Source organism: Ostrinia nubilalis, chromosome 29 (assembly GCF_963855985.1).
Source record: "Ostrinia nubilalis chromosome 29, ilOstNubi1.1, whole genome shotgun sequence".
NCBI lineage: Eukaryota > Metazoa > Arthropoda > Insecta > Lepidoptera > Crambidae > Ostrinia > Ostrinia nubilalis.
In genome coordinates, this window is record NC_087116.1 from 532,973 (window position 1) to 555,542 (window position 22,570).

The window sequence follows — 22,570 nt, forward strand, 5'->3', positions numbered from 1 at the left end:
TTAATATAATCTTAAAAAATAATTCTAATAAATAAAAACTTAATAAAATAAATACTTACCAACTCTATACTTACTTACTGCATAAAACCATCCAAGCGAACCGATCACGAAACCACTCCTTACAAAGTTGCAAGTATAAACAATGCCCTGTTCCAGCCTCTGATAAGCGGCATACAGTTAGAATAAGAATGTAGGCTATTTTTAGAACCAATGGTTCACTCTTAGTTTAAGAATATTTAGTTAAATAAGTTTAGATAGGTAATCTCAAATACGTTTTTACATTTCAGCCTATTAACGCAAGTGAGACCGGACTATGTCCAACCGATCAACGCAAGCCCAGGAATATATTTCGACTACGTAGGTGAACTGAAAATAAATGGTGGATATCTGAATGTTTTAGCCCCTATAGATGTTTCCTACGTAGGTCCACAAATTCAAAATTTAAAAATTATGATAAATAAGGTAAATTCTATATGTAAAGTAAGTAAAATCCATAGCGAACAAGAATGCGAAAACATTTTAGGACCCCTCTACACGAGGTATCAAGATATTACAGAGGAATATGACTCTCTGTCCCATCTTCTGTCACAAAGAAGTAAAAGATCTGCCTGGTTTGGAGGCATTGGCTCAGCCCTTAAACAGTTGTTCGGGACTCTGACTGAAGACGATGCCATTAGATATGATAATGCCCTAAGCACCGTCCAAGAAAATGAAAAGAAATTGGCCTCCTTAATTAAACAGAATATCTTAATAACCACTTCCACCTTAATAGCTCAGAATAAGACCTTAGAGAAAATCAGAATTAACGAAGCCAGTTTCCAAATAGCTATTGACAAGCTCATCGCGAACCTAAATAATCTAACTACCGCATCACAAGAGATAGCCATCTCATCTGAACTCAATACAGCCTTTAACATATTAGACTCCGCGATCCTAACAATGTCCTTCCGGCTGGAAGACATTACAAACTCTATCCTCTTTTGCAGTCAAAACGTTTTACACCCATCAGTTATAACACCGCCAAAATTGTATCACGAGCTTGCCAAGAGCTATAGACATTTTCCCAACAATTTAAGATTACCTGTAAGTTTAGATTTAGAATTTATTCACGCCATAATTAGCGCGTCAAAATTGTCTTGTTACTATTTTAGAAGTAAAATAATGTTTATATTACATATAACCCTGGTGACCCCAGAAACCTATTCTTTATATAACAACGTTTCACTACCGACACCTCATGATGTCGGAACAGTGAAATCATATGCCACTATTATACCTAGCACTAAGTACATAGCAATGACCAAGGATAAATCCCGGTACTGCACCCTAGACAGCTTAACCGACTGCAGAGTGATAAGTTCTGAAACATACATTTGTGATATAATGAACACATACACACCCAGTGCCCGTATAACGTGTGAAAGTGAAGTGTTAACGAAAGTATTAAACGGACCCCCAATACAGTGCGAAACAAAGGTACTTAATGGAAACATAGATGTTTGGATTCCATTGTTGCGTAATCATTGGATTTATGTTCAATCCAATCCATCAAAATTATTTATAGACTGTATTAACCTAGAAATAACTGTTTTAAACATAGCAGGTACAGGAATACTAAACATACCCAGTAATTGCACAGCATATTGTAAAGATACAAAACTCATTCCTAAATACAACATTTTAAATATAACTATACATATAGAACAACCCACTTTTAATATTGCCCAGGATGCATGTTGCAACATAAATATAACAGATAAATTGTTAAAATTAAATAACAATAAAATTGAAAATTTTGATTTAGAGTACCTTAGAAATTATAAACAGTATTCAAGCTTTATTGTAAACAAAACAGAAGAAATTATCAATCAACCACATTTTATAAAATATAACACACATTATTCAATATTTACCATAGTCATACTCGCCATTGTTATATGTTTTATAGTTTTTAAGATCTTTATTTTTGTAAAAACCCGCCGCAGCATCCTAAACTCATTAAAAACAAAAAAAAACGTAGAATTACAAGAAATTAATGATATTGCTTTAGAAACCCTCACTGAGGTAACACCCAAGGAAGCAACCTCAAAACAGGTTAGCTCTCCCAGATTGAGGGAAATAGTTTAAAATAAATTTTCTTAAACTTCGGGTTCTATTCCCGAAGTTTCTTTTTCCCCGGGGGCTGTTATACCCGGTCTTTGTATAGAATAAGGCTGACCCGCCGCTGTCGCGCCGAGTCAGCGTTTCTAAACTATGGGAGCGCCAGAGACCCCACTGTAAAGTTTAGTTCGGTTTGAGAGCTTGCTGCAACGGGTTGTCTTTAAAATTAATGTTTAAAAAGTGAATAAACTTTAAATACGTAACAAACTGTTTTTTAAAACTCCAATCTCGAGACCTCGTACAACAGTACGCAGAAGAATCTATACCATTCAGAAATCTCAAGTTTTTCTTTTGCATTTCTTACCTAATTGCTTTCGTGATATCCATTATCTAGAGGGACTTCGAACTACTCTTGGCTCTCTGATTTATTTCGTTGCGGGTCCAATGACAGTTTAACTTTCCCATGGAGCAAACTTGACCTTCACTGGTTGGGTTTTTATTGGAGGTCAAGGTGTAGATCCTGGCTACACAAGAGTTGCAGCGGTGGAAAAATAATTCCGTACGCTCACAGACTGAGAGAGGATATTAATATTTTAACTACCCAATGCAGGATAATTGGTTAATTCTTGTAATTAACTTCGCAAGTGATAGTAAAATATCTCTACTACTTTGCCTGGCCCATTCCCATTTTATTTGGGGTCGGCCCTCCGCGTCATGCGTCTCCAGGCGGCTCGGTCCTGGGTTGTCTTACTGTTAACTTGGGCTTCTTTAAGGTCGTTATTGATTACGGACATCCATGTAATTCGGGGTCTTCCTCGTCCGCGGGGCTTAGTTTGGATGTCTAGCACTTTTCTGGTCATATGGTCGGGTGGTCGCCTCATGACGTGTCCGTACCACCGCAGACGGCTCTCCTGCAATTTAGCTGGGATAGGTCTCACTTTAAAGGTGCCTCTTATGTGTGTGTTTCTTACATGGTCCAGCCTAGTTAAACCACCTGCCCATCTGAGCATCTTCATCTCAGCGCAGTGCAATTGGTTTTCGTACTGCTTTTTGAGCGGCCAGCATTTGGATCCGTATGTCATGGCTGGTCTGACGGCTGCTCTGTATATTCGTCCCTTTATGCGCACGGGCATTCGGGTATCGCATAGCACGCCGGATAGTTCTCTCCATTTCATCCACCCAGTATTTATGCGATGGGTGACATCAGTGTCTATCGACCCATCTTTACTGATGACTGACCAATTATAGGTAGGCTGATTTGTTGCTGGCTAGGTATTTGAAATGGTCCACTTCTTTTAGCTGGGTGTTCTGCAGACAGATGGTGTGTTTGCTGTTGACGCCACTAAAGTTGCAGTGCATGTACTCGGTCTATCATAGTAAAATATCTCTATAGCTATAAATAAATATCTACAGCTGTCACATACATTGATATCGACAAACCTCATTTTATCGACACGTGTCCCTTCACTAAACCGATTACGCGCCGTAGATCACTTATCTCGTTCTTGAGACATATCAGGCGACACAACTGCGAAGTGTCTTGAACTTTATGTCCATCCAAATACGACTCAATATCAAATGGCAGGATTATCGTTTATGATCTATAAGTTTTTCGTAGTCATGACAACAGGATTTGAGATTAAAATCGTTAGTGTTAGATACTGTGACGTCAATACCTAAAGAGAGGTACACTTGGATTGTCAATAGATGGCGTTAGTAGTACCGGTCCGAAGATCCTGGGTTCAGCTCTCAGGTGGGTCAAAGTGAAAAAGTAGTTTTAATAAGTAAAGTAATAATAATAAATAAATAAATAAATAAATAATAATAAATATCCTTGGACATTTTACACTGCGCCGCTAGCCCCAAACTAAGCAAAGCTTGTACTATGGGTACTAGACAACGGATATGAACATACTTAAATACTTTTTTTTTTGTAAATACATACATATTATACATAGAAAACACCCAGTCCAATACAAACAAATATGTTCATGCACACAAATGTTTGTACTGTGCGGGAATCGAACCCGCAACCTCCGGACTCTAATCGCCTTAATGCCGACAGTATAAATAAAGTAAAATAGTTTTCAAGGCGAGAGTGAATAGGCACTTACAGGGCAGATATGTACCATCCTAGACTGCATCTCACTTAACACCAGGTGCGATTGCGGTCAAATACCTGCCTTGTCTAGCATAAAAAATATATATTAAAAAAAACTTACTCTTTCTTTTTCTCCAGCATCTCAGTGGCTTCATCTGTAATGAAAATAATATATCAATTAATATTTTTGTATTTTCCCTATCTGTAGTCTTATGAAGACCTGAATGAGAGGAGTCTATTTGAAAATAAACAATTAATTACATAGTTGTTAGAATTTATAAATAAAAATTTGAATGAATTCTATCGCCTCTGTAGTCTAGTGGTCGTCTGTCAGAGATCCTGGGTTCGAATCCCAATGGCAGTCCTGGATCTGTCAATAGGCCGTATAGGCCGCGTCCTAGGGGCGGCAGATTTCAGATGACGCTTACTCGATTTCAGAAGATAAAAGTAAAATAAAGATCCAACCCCATCCTAGCCTACGGGCGGCAAAACTAAATCCGCCACTGCCCAATGGGTACAATTTTTTTTAAAACATCGAACTGCCTAAGTCGGGAATCGAACCTACGACCTTTCGCTTGCAGGGCGACTACTCTTTCGGGAATCGAACCTACGACCTTTCGCTTGCAGGGCGACTACTCTTTCATCTGAGCTTAAGTTAGTATTAGTAGCTTAGTTAAATATGAGGATTTCTTTACTAACTAGCTGACTCCATCTTGTTGTCTGCTGAAGATCTATGTTTTCAATCAGGCCTCACTCCAAGTCATTCTCATGTCGTTGACCTGTGGAAGATAAATAGATCATGTTTATCAGGATTCGCTTCTTATCAGCTGGCACTGTCTATTTTATGTCCCCCAAAATGTATAGTATAATCTGGTTAATTTCTTTTATTTTGAGATACACCATACTATACTCAGAAAACACGTGACCAATATTGCCACAATGACCCTATTTTTCCAAATCTATAAAAACTAAATTTTACTAAAAATATTGTAAGACTTGCTAAAAATTTTTGTAAGATTTAACAAAAAATTGTTTAAGAATCAATCATTTCAAATATTAAAACATTAAGCCAATAAAATGGAAGAATTTTTTTAATTAAATATCTAAATAAATATACATCCTTATACTAATGAACTTGAACTTCATTTTAAAGTTGAAGGTGTCTCAAAATAAATGTTACACATGGTAACAAAATGATTAGGTATCACAAATTAACACATGATTGTGAAACATGTAATAAAATGTATTTCAATGTTATCAACAGATAGTTACACCTAATTGGCTTTTATGTAGTAGCAGAAACATAATCTCAGACTTTATTATACAAATGATTTATTATTAGGATAAAGAAAATGCACTTTGTGTTTTTGTCAATTTAGTTGGTAACATGTTTGGAATGTTTAACTACCTAGCTCGCATCAATACTTATGACTATAATTTGTATATTTTAAAGACAACATAATTCAAAACATGATTAGGCTAAGTTGCAACACCTTTTATTTAATAATTAATTTTACCTTTTTTTGTCAGGAAATGCATGAAATTGCATACCCACTGGCCCGGGGGAACCAATGGGTTATGTGAGGCTCTCCCTGCCAGATGTGCGAGTTGCACCACCTTATTTTTTACCATGACTATAACCTTAACCGGTGTTTTTTTAATGGAGTTTGATAAACTTTTAACATTTGTTAAAGTTGAAGTAAGATGGAGCAACCCAGCCTTACAGTTATGTATTGTAAGTATGTCTGACAATAAAGTGTATATTTTAAATATTTTATTACAATGAGTTTCAATAAGGTTATACAAACTAATAGCTTAACAATAGATAATTAAATTCATTTATGATTCATAATAAGATGTGAATAGAAAGAAAGTTAATTATCACCTATCTATCTATAGGTAAAACCAATATTTAGTTATTGGTAAGTCAAACCTCTGATTCAATTATTGTTCCTTTCAAATAAATAATTTTTAATAGCAAATAATGTTTAACAAAAAGCAAAAATTAAGTTATTCCTTATCATGAATGTCTACAGTAAGAGTTAAACTTGTCAACATTAGAAATGTGGCGTTCGGAAATAAGTGATTTCCGAACGCACATTTACTCTAGGCATAGATAAGTACGATACTCTATGGTTTGACCAAAAAAACTTTTGACTTGTCAGAGAGAGGCCTCAACTTTTTACCGCGCGCATCGCGATTATTTATTACTCTTTCAATAATGTGAAATGTACATACTTCACGTAGTGTTAATTGTGTGTGCTACTTTATTATCATTGTATCCACGCCTGATTCTACGCAAAGTGCGTCAATACACGTTGTTCTTTGACGAAACGTCTACGGAGTTTCATTCCGGCATGGGAGACGCCGACTCACCAAAGCCTCCCAAAGAAACAATAAAAGTAAACAAGGTTAAGCTAAGTATGTATAGTGAGAGGTAAGTTTTAGCTTCAATGAGCATGAATTCTAGGTTTTATTCTAGAATATTGCAACTTTCACTCGAAAAACATTAACAATAGGTATTTTTTCATTAAAAAATAACATTTAAGTTGATTTAGAAACTTTTCATGGTCCTATAGATGCTATGACTAACTTTTCTCACATAGAACAAAGAGACGAATGTAACAGTTGGCTATAAATATAAATATTAAATAACTCGTGTAATCACTCAAACTGATACTCACCACTCGTACAAAGAACTCTATATGCTAATGACCTACATAGAAACCACTCAAACACTTGTTAACACCGCACGATTACAACAAAAACGATAAATAACAATATACTCTCCACTGAAAACCAAACTGGTTAGGTTAGCCCAGTTTTAAGCGAAAATTCACAAAATTGTACATAATATGAGCCACGTTGGCTTTCTAGAGTCTACCAGGTTTATTGGGATGAGTTTCACAATTTAATTACACAATGTTTTAGCGTAAAAATCCTATTTCTATTGCAAAGAAAAAACTTTTGGTCACTTTTCCCTTTACGTCATTTTGACAGCAGACAGCAGAGACATGACAGTTGATTGACACTTGTACTGCGTTTCGATTCTGCTGCGTGCAAAACGATTATTTATAGTTCAATCGTAATGTTTCGTATCATATATCGCCTACCCGCTTATCTAGTCGATTTATCATTCAATTGTTCAATTGCTTGACTTCAATATAATTGCTTCGGTACATCCCTATCAATTTTGACACTTGTCCAGATTATTTTGTGGGCGCTACGTGTTGTTTATTTTTATTTACGTAAATTTTTCTAAATTTTGAATTAAACTTTACCATGTCAGCACAAAATGTAAACGTCTGTGATATAGGCGACGACGTGAAGGAGGTGTTGAAGAAGTTTCGCTTCCAGAAACACAGTTCCAACTCCGCTTTGATACTGAAGGTATTTTTCCGTATTTCATCAGTAATTTTCTATGATTGTAGCCATGAGTCATTTTGATAAAGCCAGCGATGCGTGTAACTGGTCGTCATGGATTGAAACATCATCGGGGCAAACAATTACATGAGTAATATCACTGTGAACACACCCATGCATCTTTTCATAACTCCCGTTAATAGGCGCTTCATGCATAATGCATGCAAATAACGCAAATTCAACTATTAATACCGTTTTCTAGTTAACTTAAGAAGTTATTTATAACTTAGGGCAAATTCATATGAACCAGAAATCTAATTAGACTATTATGTGCTTTTATTTATTCAGGACTATAATTTATGCCAGTGCTTAGAAAAAGCAGCACCAGAACTCTGTTATTATTATGTAAAAAGGACTAAACATATCTTGGAAGTGGTGTTTCTCTGTAATAAACAAGACTGACAAAGATGACAAGTTTCCTCTGCCCTTCTTAGCACCAGCCAATATGCTTTCCTGAAATTATAGCTAGATATTGTGTATAAGTGCCCTGTGAAAGGGGCTCATCATCATTTCAGCCACAGGACGTCCACTGCTGAACATAGACCTCCCCAATGATTTCCACAAAGGCCAATGAGGGCTATCGTTTTAGCGCTCACCAGTTTGCGCCACTGTAGAGTAAGGTCCTGTCACTTGCTAGTAGCGAAGACAGTGGCACCATCTGGTGAGTGCTAAAGTGGTAGGAGGACTATCGCATTTAAATAATATCTTTGGACAATCTCAAGACAACTCATCAAGATGGTGCCTCTGTAGAGTAAGGTCCTGTCAATCGCCAGGGGTGCCAACTGTTAAGTATAAAAACGATAGCCCTCATTGGTAGCGGCCTGCATCCAGCCCCTTCCTGCTACCTTTATAAGGTTGTCTGTCCATCTTGTGGGTGGAAGCCCTACGCTGTGCTATCCCGTACGTGGCCTCCACCTTGCTGCCCCATTGGCAATCAGTTTGTGAAATGGGCTATGTACTGATAAAGATTTAGATTTTTTTTCCAATCAGAAGGAAAATGCAGAGAAGTAACTAACCAATTTGAATGTATTTTCAGGTGAACAGAGAGAAGCAAGCTTTGGAAGTGGATGAAGAGCTGGAGAATGTGGAATTGGAAGAGCTCCAGGATATCCTTCCGTCACACCAGCCTCGGTTCATTGTGTACAGGTAAAATTCAAGTAAAATTATTCAGTTCTATTCTAAGTAGGTACCACCCTACAAACCATGCAATGTGGAAGTCATTGGGGGAGGCCTATGTTCAGCAGTGGACGTCCTGTGGCTGAAATGATGATGATGATGATGATTCTAAGTAGAAATGTCAATGCTGTATAATATCGGACACATAGGCAAAGGGACCACTGTGAACCTTTTTTTCTTATTAACAATTTTGTTGCTCAACTAATGTTTCACTTACAACTTTTTTTGCTTTCACCTCTCAAAATTAGATTTAAACAATATAATTTGATCATGCACTATTAGCATCAAACTCAATCACTTTTATATGTTAACAACATTGATTGATGGATATTACACTTGTTTTCCAGTTACAAAATGGAACACAATGATGGCAGGACGTCATTCCCCATGTGTTTCATCTTCTACACTCCACGCGACGCACACATGGAGTTACAGGTGTGTATAAATTAGTATCCAACGTCTTCACGCATCCTTTATAGGACCCTCCATTCACCTTGTGGGTGGACCTAGACGTCCCATGAGTGACCTCCATTCTATAACCTTGCTGTCCCATCAGACATAACAAAAATGTCTTTGTCTGCCTGTAATAATTAGATTAGTACCTGCTATTAAGGAGTTTTTACGACTCTTTATTTATTTGTCCTACCAGCGCTTCAAGACAAACTATGTGCCCTGCCCATTGCACTGTCAGCTTGCTAATCCTGCTAAAAACAGTCTGAGATTGTGTATTTATAGCATTCTAAGATGGCCTGGTGTACCTAATTAATTAAGTTGAAGTAATCTTGGTTAGATGGAGTGTAGTTTCTATAGTCTGGTCGCCGCGCACGTAGAATTTCGTCCAATGACCCCAAGCTACCCATCTTTATCGCTCGCGCGTAATTATGTTGCTGTCGCGCTCGCACACTCACTGCGGGCGCCCGTCGCACAGTCGCGACAGCAATATAATTACGCGCGAGCGATAAGGATGGGTAGCTTGGGGTCATTGGACAAAATTCTACGTGCTCGGAGACCGGGCTTTAAATAGTAGTGTGATGTCAACCAATGAGGGCTATCGTTTTAGCGCTCACCAGTTAGCGCCACTGTAGAGTAAGGTCCTGTCACTTGCTAGTAGCGAAGACAGTGGCACCAACTGGTGAGCGCTAAAGTGGTAGGAGGACTATCGCATTTGCACTCATCAAGATGGCGCCACTGTAGAGTAAGGTCCTGTCAATCGCCAGGAGTGCCAACTGTTAAGTATAAAAACGATAGCCCTCATTGTTCCTGTTTTGGTCACAGGTAATGTACGCAGGAACGCAAAGGGCGCTGGCAGCGGCCGTCGGCGCGCCGCGTCTGTTGGAGGTGAGAGAGATAGACGAGCTCACCTCCGAATGGCTGAACGAGAAGCTTAGGAGGTAGACAAGGACAGCTGTATGTTTGGTGCTTCTATCTTTAACTGGATATCGTGTATATTATACATCGCGCGGTGAAAGTTGAGGCAAACATAAACATTGATGTAAAATTTTAATACAGAACACTCAAAACATTATACTTCAAATTAAAATATCGAATACACTAGCTACATCGCTATTGCTATATGTGCAACGGGACTATTCCCACCTCTCGTTCCCACCGCTGCAACTCCTGTGTAGCCGGGATCTACAGCTTGACCGCCAAAAACCCAACCAGTGAAGGTCAAGTGTGTCCCGGGGGAAAGTTAAACTGTCATTGGAATCGCAACGAAATTAATCCGAAGAACGTCGAATCTGAAGGAGTTCGAAGTTAAGGTTCGACTTCCCTCCATTGCACAGCGGATGACTGGTGACAAATAAAGGTTTAATAACCTTTAAGAAAAGGTATGCTATATGTGTGCAAGTGAGATAGAAAGCACTTGTCAGTCAGACTACGCAAGACGTCAACGCGGCAAGCGTATACAGATACGAATCTTTGTTTGTATCGATGCCTCAACTCTCGCTGGGCGAACTACACTCGGCATCAAATAAATCGCACCTCCCGCGACAAGCACTTATCAAACGTATGCATCCCCACTTCCCACCAACATTGGTACCATTTGAAAGCCTAGTTCTAAACTTCATTTCATTAAAGGAAAGGTTTTTACCACAAAAATGTGTCTTTACAAGGATCCAGAGTCACTTCTTCAAAAAATAGGTAGTTACGCTATAGCCATTTTTTATGACTATAAAACTGTTAAGTTGGGATTAATCGCTATCCATCTGTTAAAGAGGACACGTGAAATCTTTATTTGGTTTTATAACCATAAAAATTGGTCTAATTGATCCCAGAGGTGAGCCCAAAGTGAGGTCTATTTTCAAGTCCCATTTATGGTAAATATTAATCATTTATTTAGAAATGAAATGTATTTTTCTTTAAGGATATTTATTGGGCTTTCAAATAACACCAATATTGTTGGGGTACCATGATTGTGTCAGAAGAAAATCTTTAAAGTTCGCGTCGCGGAAGGTGCGGTTTATTTGATGTTGAGTGTATAAAGAATTTAGGCCTGTGTAGAATGACACTCCAATATGAATCTAAAGTCAAGAGACATACGTTTTAAATCGGGTTTTGAGTGTTTTAAGAGCCTGAGATGTATGTTAAATATTGTCAGTTTTCAGAGTCCTTCCAGGTAAGTTCTTGAAACCTTGAATTTGATAAGTAGTTTAGCTTTCTTATTAATTGTGTTAAAGTATTAAGAGAATATTTCAAAGTTTATTTACTTCAGTTTATCAATTGAAAATATCAAAAATACAGGAGTAAGTCCTCCATATAATAATATATTGCCAGATGTATTAACTATTAAATGTAGAAAGAGTATAATAATTGGTATAAAGTATTAAATATACAGGGTGTTTATTTAAATATGAGAGGTTGGCCAACTATGAAATTTCTACTAAATAGTAGAAATATTATGTAATTTCTACCTAAATTCCTTTTGAAAACAAAACTACTGATTGCGTAAAAGCGCTTTATAAAAGCCTAGTTGCAAAAAATACAAAAATGTACGACTTTTTCCATTGATGCTAGAGATTTTTCTCAATTTTTTCCGCAATTTCTGCTAATTTGAAAGAAAAAAAAAGAAAGAAAATAATGATATTTATTTAGTACGTTTGGCCAACCATTCATCTTTAAAATAAACACCCTGTAGACACTGCTGTGTTCAACGTAGTTTGTGAAAGTGCGTAGAATAATAAAAATCAATTTTCTAAAGTAATTCTAGATCCCGCCGCTGGAGGCGTGTAGCGCTAGTGTAGCTTAAGTATTTGATGACCTTTAATGTTTTTGTAATAAGGTTTATATTCGTTTACACAAAGCAAACTAAAGAGAGATGCAGATAGTTTAATTATGGAAAATAGCATTTAATGTTCATGCAATAAGATTTATATTCGTTTATACGGAGCAAGCTAAAAAGATATGCAGATAAAGTCCGATCGCCGAGCACGTAGAATTTCGTCCAATGACCCCAAGCTACCCTTACTTATCGCTCGCGCGTAATTATATTGCTGTCGCGACTGTTCAACAGGCGACCGTAGTGAGTGTGCGAGCGTAGCTTGGGGTCATTGGACGAAATTCTACGTGCTCGGCGACCGGACTTTAGTGGCTTTATTTATTGAGATTTATTTATTCTAAAAGATGAGATTATTTAAAATTAATAAAAAGCACTAAAAATTAAACAAAATTCTATCTTGCCTGAAACAGAAAAATGACAAAAAATACTAAAAGTAGAAGTATAAGATTAAATGTGTTTTATATTGAATTTTATAAGACCAAAGCATTTATTTATATTGAAATTAATCATCATATTCTTTAAATATTTATTTAAAGAATATATCCTTTATTGTATAAAAGACAAAGTAAATACATTCCCTTTCTACCCGACTGCGACAGAAGGAAGGCTATGTTTTTCAAAAAGAAATTATATATTGCGATTTTCGTGCGACTTAAAGCGTTCAAACGTCATAAAAACGCTAGTAAAGGTGACAGTACATCATGCTATACATTTTTGTTTCAAAATAGTACCCATTATAGGTCTAATGTACTCAGTCAGTGCCTGAGGTATGGAAGCGGCAGGGGAGGGTTTTTGGTGACGTCAAATGTCAGCGAGACTTCAGATTTCTATGCTCTGTCACGTCATAATATGTCAATGCCACTCCTCCCGTGCCGCTCCCATTCTAGACTGAGGCCTCAGCCTCGAGTTTAGCGGGCAGCGGGGCGGGAGCGGCGGCGGCGCGGGAGCGGGGCGGGCAACGCAGACCCGTTCTCGAAACAAGCGGGCAGCTCGCGCAGCGCTTTAGCGGCGAAGTGTTGTGTTCGGGGTTGTGTTGTCGAGATATTTGTTTTTATTCGCAAACGAAATGTCTGAACAACGGCGACAATTTTATTTCGATTCAAATTTATTCCTAACGCTCGATTTATTGTGGGCAAAAGAAATAGTGCGCTGCCCGCTCGTTGCCCGCTCCCGCGCCGCTGCCCGCTCGTTGCCCGCTCCCGCGCCGCTGTTTTCGAGAACCGGTCTATTTGATTTTACGCATAAGATCCTGCCGCTCCCGCGCCGCCGTCGCTCCCGCCCCGCTGCCCGCTAAACTCGAGGCTGAGGCCTAAGAGCTAGTGAACGCCAGACCTACGTCATTTTATAAAAGCTGAAAGTTTGTCAGCGTATGCTCCCAATATAGGATATAATGTTGGTGAATTATGAAGTTTGGGTCATCGTGGCTTTGGAAGCTACCCTAAAAAAACTGTCTGGCAAGGAGTTGGAACTGTCAAAACTGTCTGGTAGGGGTAAATACTTCTAATTATTGCCCAAATAGTATACATAAAAATCAGATTTAACGGTATAACGTTAGTAGAATTACAGTCTATTGAATATACGCTATACCTTCAGCAAACTTTCAGCTTTTATTAAATGACGTAGGTCTGGCGTTCACTAGCTCTTAGACTATACCTCAGGCACTGAGTTAAACGCTAGACCAATATAACGACATTATAATATTGGCTTGATTTGCTGTCGTTCGTAGGTTTTATTTTGTGAAATATTTTGTCTCTTTTTATCACAGGGTTAGTCACAAATACATAGTATACTCAAAATACTTTTTTTTTCTTATTTAGTAAAATATAAACAGTAATATAGTTTATTTAAAAATATACTTAAGTTTAATATTGTATATTTGTGTAAACAGTTCACTATTTAACCATTAAATGCGCAAAATAACTTTTTTAGACTATTTCTAATCGAAATCGAATGTCATTTTGTCTACAAGCGATAATGAGGCTTTTAAAAAATGCTTGTTTCAAATAAAATGTTAAAAACTTGAAAATATACCGAAAAGTTACTAAAGTCTTATGTATAGGAAATGGTGCATTTTTTGGTGTCGATATATTTTTTATTACAACAATGTATTATTTATACTAAACGTGATTTTATAGCATTTATACTTTGTAAGTGTATAAAAGACATTAATAAATAAATGTATCAAAAAATATGTGTTTATCTTAATATTTAATTTATATTTATTAAGTTTAAGTTGAGGAAAGTACACATACTTACATCTCTATACACAAAGCCAACTTTTACCTACTGGGGGTACAACCCGATTTGAGCTAACTGCACACTTCGCTGGAATGCGACTCTCCCTTCCACTTGGGTGGGGCACAGAATAAGTAATAGTACAGGTACAGAAGGATTACTCCGCAAGACGATGTAAATAAATACGAGTCTTGCTACGACGCGATACAGTGGAATTCAGCTCGCACAGTACTACGTACCTACAATTTTATTCACCTACAAGTTTTGTCTCTTTCTATCGCGTGCCTCTGAACTCTTCTTACGCTGTTAGGGTTGCGGTCTAGTGAAAAAATAATTAATCTACTTATTTGTAATGAGGTACGTATGTAGGTAAGTATGCATTCATTATGGAAAACCTTGGGAGAGGCCTTTGTCCAGCAGTGGACGTCATTTGGCTGAAACGAACGAACGCATTCTGAGCAGTAGTCATAGTAGGTTAGGTTCCTATACTATCCTAAGAATTATTGATTACCTACATGGCCAACATACCTTTCAGCATCTTTGGGAAGCGAAAAAAAAAAGATAAATCCGGTAGATTTCTTTTCGAATTTAAACACCCGAACGCCGCACAATATTTCTTTCTCTTTATGTCCATTTTTAAATAATACTTCGATCATAGAATTATAATCATACTACAACGCACGCCAGCGTTCTGACGGGCGCGCGCGTGACACTCGACTGATATAATACCCGCCGGCGGCGGGGCGCTTCGCTGTAGGTAATTATCGGATGTACCGCGCGGAGTGAGCCAGGCCTGGGTGGGGTAAGTCGCGTCCATACCAGAGCGTCGATGTGACGTCACGGCTACCAGCTGCGCAGTTACTCGACCGGGTTTTATTGAGCATTTTTCTCAAAGAAAAAATAAAATTTCCCAGTGGGAAAGGGACCTGCCCATACACAGTGGCGGCATAGCATGGGTTGGCACCCGGGGCGATCACCCCCCCCCCGTCATAAGTCCTAAGGCACCCCCTGGTACCTGTAATCTGGGTGTCTAAAGGTCATAGCACACTTATCAGCCCGGAAAGGGATCAAAACGGCATCTCCTTTCGCCGCAAGGCGAAACATTTACGAGTACCTACGTTGGCTACGTTACGGTGCGGAAAAGCGTGCGTTGCAGTACGGAGTTTCATACAAGGAATGCTGACCGCCTCGAGCTGATACGGGTACGATCCGTTTTCGGGTTGATAAGTGTGCTTCTTCCTTTATCCGTATAAAGACTACGTGAACTTCCTGCCCATCAGCTTAGCAGTCTTGCACTCGCAGTCGGTCAGGTCTATACCCTGCTTCATCATGGCGGAGTAGGGCAGTTCGGCCAGGACCTCATATCCACACTTGGCTGCCAAAACTTGGGAGGTTATGGCTGTGAAGACAGTTGCTGTTGCTTTGATGCCGAGGGCTTTGCAGAGAGGCTCTCTGGAAAACAAATAAAATCCTTTATTACGGGACTATTACTACCGCTGCACTGCAACTCCTGTGTAGCCAGGATCTACAGCTTGACTTTCAATAAAGACCCAACCAGTGAAGGTCCAATTTATCCAGAAGATAATTCTTTATCTGTATGTTAGGAGGACCTTTTCAGGGTAATATCCACGTCCCATATACAGCTTGCCCTACTACAACATATTTTCAGGACCTGTTAAAATGCGACTCGATGGAAAAGGAATTATGACGTCATCAGGTCGGTAACGGAATGGACCGTCTATATTTATAGATTTTAAAGTTACTAAAAGTCCATCGTATAATCTACTCGTAGAGAAAGTAACAACGTGTGTCGTGATGTTTTAATCTATAGTCCGGTCGCCGTGCACGTAGAATTTCGTCCAATGACCCCAAGCTACCCATCCTTATCGCTCGCACGTAATTATATTGCTGTCGCGACTGTGCGACGGGCGGCCGCAGCTCGTGCAGTGACTGTGCGAGTAGCTTGGGGTCATTGGACGAAATTCTACGTGCTCGGCGACCGGGCTTTAGTAGTCGCTCGCTCAATAAAAAAAATGCCTGAGCGATGCGAAGCGATTACGGAATTACAACTAACTGTCACTTTGTCTAGGGGTCGTGATGATCGAAGGTCATGGGTCGCGTAGTATTAAGGAATATTCTTAATTCTTTCTTACCTAGCAGCAAATATCTTGCCGCCAATGTTCTGCCCTCGAAACTCCGGCAGAACCGTAAGCCCGCTCGACGTCAGAAACCTGTCCACGCCGTAGTGATCAAACACGTCTACCAGGTCCTCAGCAGCCACTAACGTCTTGAGCAGTTTCTTCCAGGACTCGCCTTTTACCTGCAAGAGTATTATAATGACTTCATCATCATCAACAGTCTTTAGTAGTCCACCGCTGGATACAGGCCTCCCCCAATGATTTCCAGATTGCCCGTTTGGCAGCGGCGGCCTGCATCTAGCGGTTTCTCCTTTTACCTGCAAGAGTATTTATTCATAACTGCTATAATTCGTTAAAGCTCCGTCTCAGGATGAGTGATCCACTCTGGCTTCGAGGGGACCCCCAATTCCCTCCTCCAGTAGTTATTGTGGAGGTTTTCTCTTCGTGGCCCGGGTAAAACAGGACCCCCAGTCCGCAGCAGCGGGTTATGGCCCCTCTATACCGCTGCTTTGTCAGCTCTGCTGATCAAAGAAGTAGCGAGAGCGGCCCTCCAAAAAATGGGCTCGGGCAAACGGGCAAAGATATTTTAAGCTGCGTTACTTACGTTTTCCATATCCTCTTCAGGGTCATCCTTACTCTTCACCAGCACAATATTGAATCCCACCAGAGTGCCAGGCTTCCCGTCTTCCTCCGTGAAGCACGCCAGGCTGACTCCTTGAGAGAGGTACGCCTCCCAGTTGTCCCGGATTGTTTTTATTGATGTTGAGTCCGAGTTGATGTCTGAAACATACGGGTCAAACTTTAAAAAACCTCTTTTTGAGTCGGTTAAAATACTTGGCATTTTGCAAAGGGAGTAGATGGATACAAAAACTGACAGTTACTCACAAAAGAACAAGGGTTGTACTTGTATCCGCTAGGAAGCGTTCTCTTCCAGACAACTCCAGGGTTTATTAAATACTAGCGGCCGCCCGCGACTTCGTCGTACGCGTGGATTGGGATCCATTTTTACCCCCTTCATCTATCTTACGCGGTTTAGATTTTTTCATACAAATATTTTTGCCCGATAACTTCCGTTCCTGTGGGAATTCTGCAATATTCTGTTGTAACTAAGTTTTAAGTTTACTAAGGTACCTACATGCCAAATTTCAAGCGTCTAACTTAAGAGGTTTAGATTTTTGATACAAAGGATTTTCCTGCTAATTCCCGTTCCCGTAGGAATTTCGAGAATTCCTTGTTGTAACTAAGCTTTAAGTTTACTAAGGTACCTACAAAAGGATTTTCCCGCTAATTCCTGTTCCCGAGGGAATTCTTAAGTATACTTTAACCTGCCCAGGAGTATGAAGAATAATTGTACTAAGTTTCGTTAAAATCCGTCCAGTAGTTTTTGTTTCTATAAGGAACATACAGACAGACAGACAGACAAAAATTTTACTGATTGATCGATCGATCACTAATCACCCCCTGATAGTTATTTTGAAAATATATTTCATGTACAGAATTGACCTCTCTACAGATTTATTATAAGTATAGATTGAAATACTTACCCAATATCCTGCAGAGCGGTTCATCCCTCAAGAAAGTCTCCTGCATCAGATCCAGGCATTGCTCCTTGTACTCGTCTTCCATGTCGCGGATTTGGAACCTTTCGACGGCAAAAAAGAAATCAACGGTCAACGGCATCGCAGCATATTTTTTTCGGGAGCTCTAATAGGTACTTACGTAGAAATTTTTTGCCGTGTGTGTTCTAAAATAGACCTACATCATGGGCATCTTATGTTCCAGCAAATTAGAATTTCTAGGCAGGGGGGACCCTGGCCTGAACGCAAGGGATTGCGTTTAGGCACAGTATGAGGAACACCGTTTCCAGGGAAGGGGGAGGCAGCTGTGCTCCCTAGGCAGGCACTATTATAACTTCAACTACTATAACGAATAGAACTGACCAAAAACCTTTAGATGAAGCAGCGACTGGACGAAAGAAGCGGATTATCGTGAATCGTGGTAAGCCTTTTAAATGATGATGATGATGATGATAGAAGTTCCCGCAATAAGAGGGTACTTAAAACATACTTACGATAGACCAGGTTTTCCATCCCTATCCCGACCTTTGAAGGTGCTCCAAACTTGCCCTTTGGGGACGCTGTCTGGTCTTTTCCAGGGCATATTGATCTAAAAATAAAGTTATAATCAATCATCGATACTTTGATAAAGGATCATTGTTTTTGAGTGCACTTTGTATTGTTATCTAATTGATTGCAGTAGCGGCGTAAGGGGGGGGCGGTGGGGGCGGTCCGCCCCGGGTGCCAAGCATCAGGGGGTGACACAAGTCGCGCAGATTAGTACTCACTGGCGCATCTGCATGGCAAGTCTGCGGTCTATGTCATGATGTCATGGGGAGGAGGGGGGTGCGATTGTCTTTCAATCTTCGAATCGGTAGATGACCCCAAAATCCTAGGGGGTGCCTAGGACTTTATGACGGGGGGAGGGGGGGTGATCGCCCCGGGTACCAACCCATGCTACGCCGCCACTGATTGATTGTAATCTTGGTACTAAGTAAGGGATCTGGTGAAGGTCGCGGGAAACACCTGGATGCGGGCAGAGCGGGACCTGTCTTTGTGGATATCCTTGGAGGAACCTTGTCCAGGAGACATGTAGGCATAGTGCCCCTTAAGGGCTACCTTTTACTGTTTTTTTGACGTTCATAAGTGCCACTAGTGGTCTTTGAATAAAATATTTTTGATTTTGTGTACGGCACTTGGTTGAAACAAACTAAGAGGTCTCATAAAGTCTGTTTGACCATCGAATTGACTCAAAAAACCTAAGTGTAGATTTGTCTAAACATCGATAGTAACTATACTTAGATAGATAGCATATAGCTTCATTATCTTCCGTACAAGGACGAAGTGTACAAAGTTTCATTCGTATTTAACCTTTTGAGGATTTTATTCTTCAACCCAGTTCGATCTGTCTGATTCTATATCCTTCACTACCTCTTTAGTTCTATTGGTTCAAACGTGTATCAGTTTCAAGCTTTGAGCCAAGAACTCACGCCTCAGGTTTGATTTGTTAAATTTCAATATTTAGGTAAGTTAGTTAGTAGAACAATCACAGGGTAGAATCTACTGAGTTTAATCAAGTTTAGATCACCATTTAAATACGGGCGTGTTAAATGAAGTAGGTAAACAAAATAAATGACTTACCGTTTTCCTATTGCTAACCTTGATTGATGAAGTAGTCAACTTATAACACTGACACAAAAACTTTTTACCACTACAAACTTCACTGCCACCTCCAACTGGCTAAAACCGACTGATTTTTATATAAATTATACAGATTTGTGTATAAAAATAAGCGATATTTCAGTAACAACAACTACGTATCGATAGACGCACGTGCTAAAACTGATCGCTTTGACAAATGATAACTGTTATGAATGGATGTGTCGATTGAAAATGAACCTTAACTAGTTGTGATAGAGAAGTTTATGTGGCTGGAGTGGAGTATAAACAGTGGCACATGTGTGTGTTAGTGCGCGTTTCCATTGTGATATTTCTTTTTGTATGAGGAGATCCGTAAACAAACTAAAGTCGCTGACATAGCCCGATGGATTAGCAAGCTGAAGTGGCAATATGCAGGGCACATAGTACGCAGAACTGATGGCCGATGGGTCCTGGAGTGGAGGCCGCGTGCCGGAAAACGCAGCGTGGGACGTCCACCCACAAGGTGGACTGACAACATCTTAAAGGTAGCAGAAAAGCGCTGGACGCAGGCCGCTACCAACCGGGTAACATGGAAAGCATTGGGGGAGGCCTATTTTCAGCAGTGGGCGTCCTAGTGGCTGAGATGATGATGATGGTGATGATTTGTTTTCGTAATCGACAGCGATCGGAAGACGTATGTTCCACGAAGACGCGCCCCACCATTCTTCCGCTAATGTTCGAGTGTTATCGGTACACGCTAAATTATTCATGAGTGCACACGCACGATACAATAATGGCGCTAGGATTGCTCGGATCAAACTCCCCACACCCCCAAATTGGACGTCATTTGGCTGAAACGAACGATGGGAAATTCCTAATTGTGATGTGACACTGGAGCTGGTGACAATGTTGTCAGCTGACAACAGCTGTTAATGGGCTCTCAGTAGTGTAGGTATATCTTCAGTGCAGTGGTTGGAGGAGGATGGCCTGGTTGGGTTTTTATTGGCGGTCAAGCTGTAGATCCTGGCTACACAGGAGTTGCAGCGGTGGGAACGAGAGGTGGGAATAGTCCCGTTTGGAAGGGATGTATTGGTTACGATTTCTTCCCATTTGTCCACTTCTATCAGTGAAGTATATACCTATCTTCAGAGCAGTGTTAGGCGTAAAGCCTATTTCTAGAAAATAAATGTATTTTATAATTTTATAAAGGAACGAAGTAAGATACTTCGCGCTAAGTTTGCCGGTCCGTGGAATGCGCGTCCCCTCTCCCAACCGCAAAAACGCAATTAGTTAGTGATTAAACGCAATTAATGTGTCTAATTTTACGCAAATACAAAATTTTTATCAATAATAATAAATAAAAAGTATTTTAAATATAGTTTGATAATAGATAGACGCTTCCCTTCGAGTGACGTCATATCGCCAGCGGCAAACGTAAAGCGAACGGATAGTAGAATTCTCGTGCGACAGTGAACACGTATTCTCTGACGTCACGAACTGGTCGGCTCGCTTCCACTCGCGCGCATACAAACTAAGCCGTATGATAATTAGATAATCTGTATGTAGTTATGTACGTCTTACATATTCGCGTAAATAAATTATCGATCCTGATTTGTTTTCCGATAAAAGATACGAAAATTGCTGTTATGATGATTGTGACTTATACAGGGTGTTCGGCTTTTACCCGTGGTCCCCCCAACATGTCCCCCTGGTGGGTCCACGGGTATTTTTTTTACCCGTTGTCCCACGTTCTGAACAGTGTTTGCCAGTGGGTCTACGGGTAATTTATTTTAACCATGGTCCCACCGCACTAAGTGGCAAACATTACATGTCACCTAGGTATCTATAATATTATAAAAAAATCTATAATTAATTATAGAAAATAATTATAGGTAGGTACGGCACCATAGATTTACAAGACTTAATTCCTAAGTTCATATTTATTTGAGAATAAAGGATACATCGAAATCAATAATTGCAAGAACATTTTTTATAATATCTTCTAGAGATGAAACGGATATCCGGTAACTATCCGGTAGGCCGGATATCCGGCCTAAATTTACTATCCGGCCGGATATCGGATAGTAACTCACTATCCGGCCGGATACCGGATATTAAAAAACTACGACAATTTCCTATTCATAAAATGAAATACATTTATCTTTGAGGTACATAAACACATCAATGAAATGGCATATAATAATGACGTCTTTTATTTAAAGTCCAAAAAGTTAGAAAAAGCCATATTAAGGCCTTTAAAAAAACTAATTTCTTTTTCTGGGCTATTCACTCTAATGACGAATACATAAACAGTAAATATCTGTTAAGTCGAAATATTGCCAAATAAAATAGGCGATCTTTTTTCACTGATGATCTGATGCAACAATTCAGTCAGATTATACAGCAAGTAAACTAATTTAATTTTCGCTATTTACACACTACACTACACACTCACGATGGCAACCGAAATCGCCCGAATTGATCTGCCCCCTAGACAAGTGGCAAAATCTGACGTTTTATTCGGAGTGACTGATTCGATTTTCGAAAAGTGTGAATAGTCAGTCTACTAATAGACCCACTGATCGCGTTCGAAGCACCTGTGCGGCGCTAAACTCGTCACGACATGCAACGAGACAATGGGCCAACTATCCGGCCGCCGGATATCCGGTATCCGGTATCCGGCCAAACAACTATCCGTTTCATCTCTAAATCTTCACATCACACATGTGGGTTAAAGTTCCTTGAGTGTAGATAAATAAACAAGGAAATCTCACCAATGAGTAGGTACGGATATGTGTGACTTTAACCCACATGTGTGATGCCGATGAAGACTTTTTTACTTTTTATTGTATTTATTGTCTTTAAAATGTCATTTTGACACTTTTGTTGAAACTGAGAAATCCATCAATCATAAATCACG

The 22,570-nt window shown here is 39.5% G+C and overlaps 3 protein-coding genes and 1 long non-coding RNA gene across 7 annotated transcripts in view; 2 read left to right on the forward strand and 2 right to left on the reverse strand.

Annotated features, from left to right (window-relative positions):
* Window positions 1-7,200, reverse strand: part of LOC135085576 (copper-transporting ATPase 1) — an 87,744-nt gene extending 80,544 nt beyond the window's left edge. Inside the window, exons 1-3 of the mRNA XM_063980347.1 lie at window positions 6,886-7,200; window positions 4,901-4,980; window positions 4,323-4,356 (exon numbers count right to left, since the gene is read on the reverse strand). Coding sequence (XP_063836417.1) covers window positions 4,323-4,356; window positions 4,901-4,913 — 47 coding nt within the window. The 5' untranslated portion in view covers window positions 4,914-4,980; window positions 6,886-7,200. The remainder of the gene's footprint in view (window positions 1-4,322; window positions 4,357-4,900; window positions 4,981-6,885) is intronic.
* Window positions 1-22,570, forward strand: part of LOC135085706 (uncharacterized) — a 463,562-nt gene that overhangs the window by 434,262 nt on the left and 6,730 nt on the right. The window lies entirely within an intron of this gene.
* Window positions 7,403-10,759, forward strand: LOC135085775 (glia maturation factor beta). The gene is made up of 4 exons (XM_063980574.1): window positions 7,403-7,591; window positions 8,661-8,770; window positions 9,148-9,235; window positions 10,076-10,759. Exons 1-4 carry the CDS (start codon window positions 7,484-7,486, stop codon window positions 10,193-10,195), a joined length of 426 nt encoding a protein of 141 aa, XP_063836644.1. The 5' UTR covers window positions 7,403-7,483; the 3' UTR covers window positions 10,196-10,759.
* Window positions 15,445-22,570, reverse strand: part of LOC135085693 (uncharacterized) — a 29,311-nt gene continuing 22,185 nt past the window's right edge. For 2 of the 3 annotated variants that reach the window (XM_063980504.1, XM_063980503.1), the window contains exons 5-6: window positions 16,469-16,635; window positions 15,445-15,767 (exon numbers count right to left, since the gene is read on the reverse strand). In XM_063980504.1, coding sequence (XP_063836574.1) covers window positions 15,572-15,767; window positions 16,469-16,635 — 363 coding nt within the window. In that variant the 3' untranslated portion in view covers window positions 15,445-15,571. Of the gene's footprint in view, window positions 15,768-16,468; window positions 16,636-17,057; window positions 17,234-17,997; window positions 18,096-18,524; window positions 18,620-19,650; window positions 19,865-22,570 lie in introns of those variants that run through there. The other variant, XM_063980502.1, reaches the window with a different exon arrangement.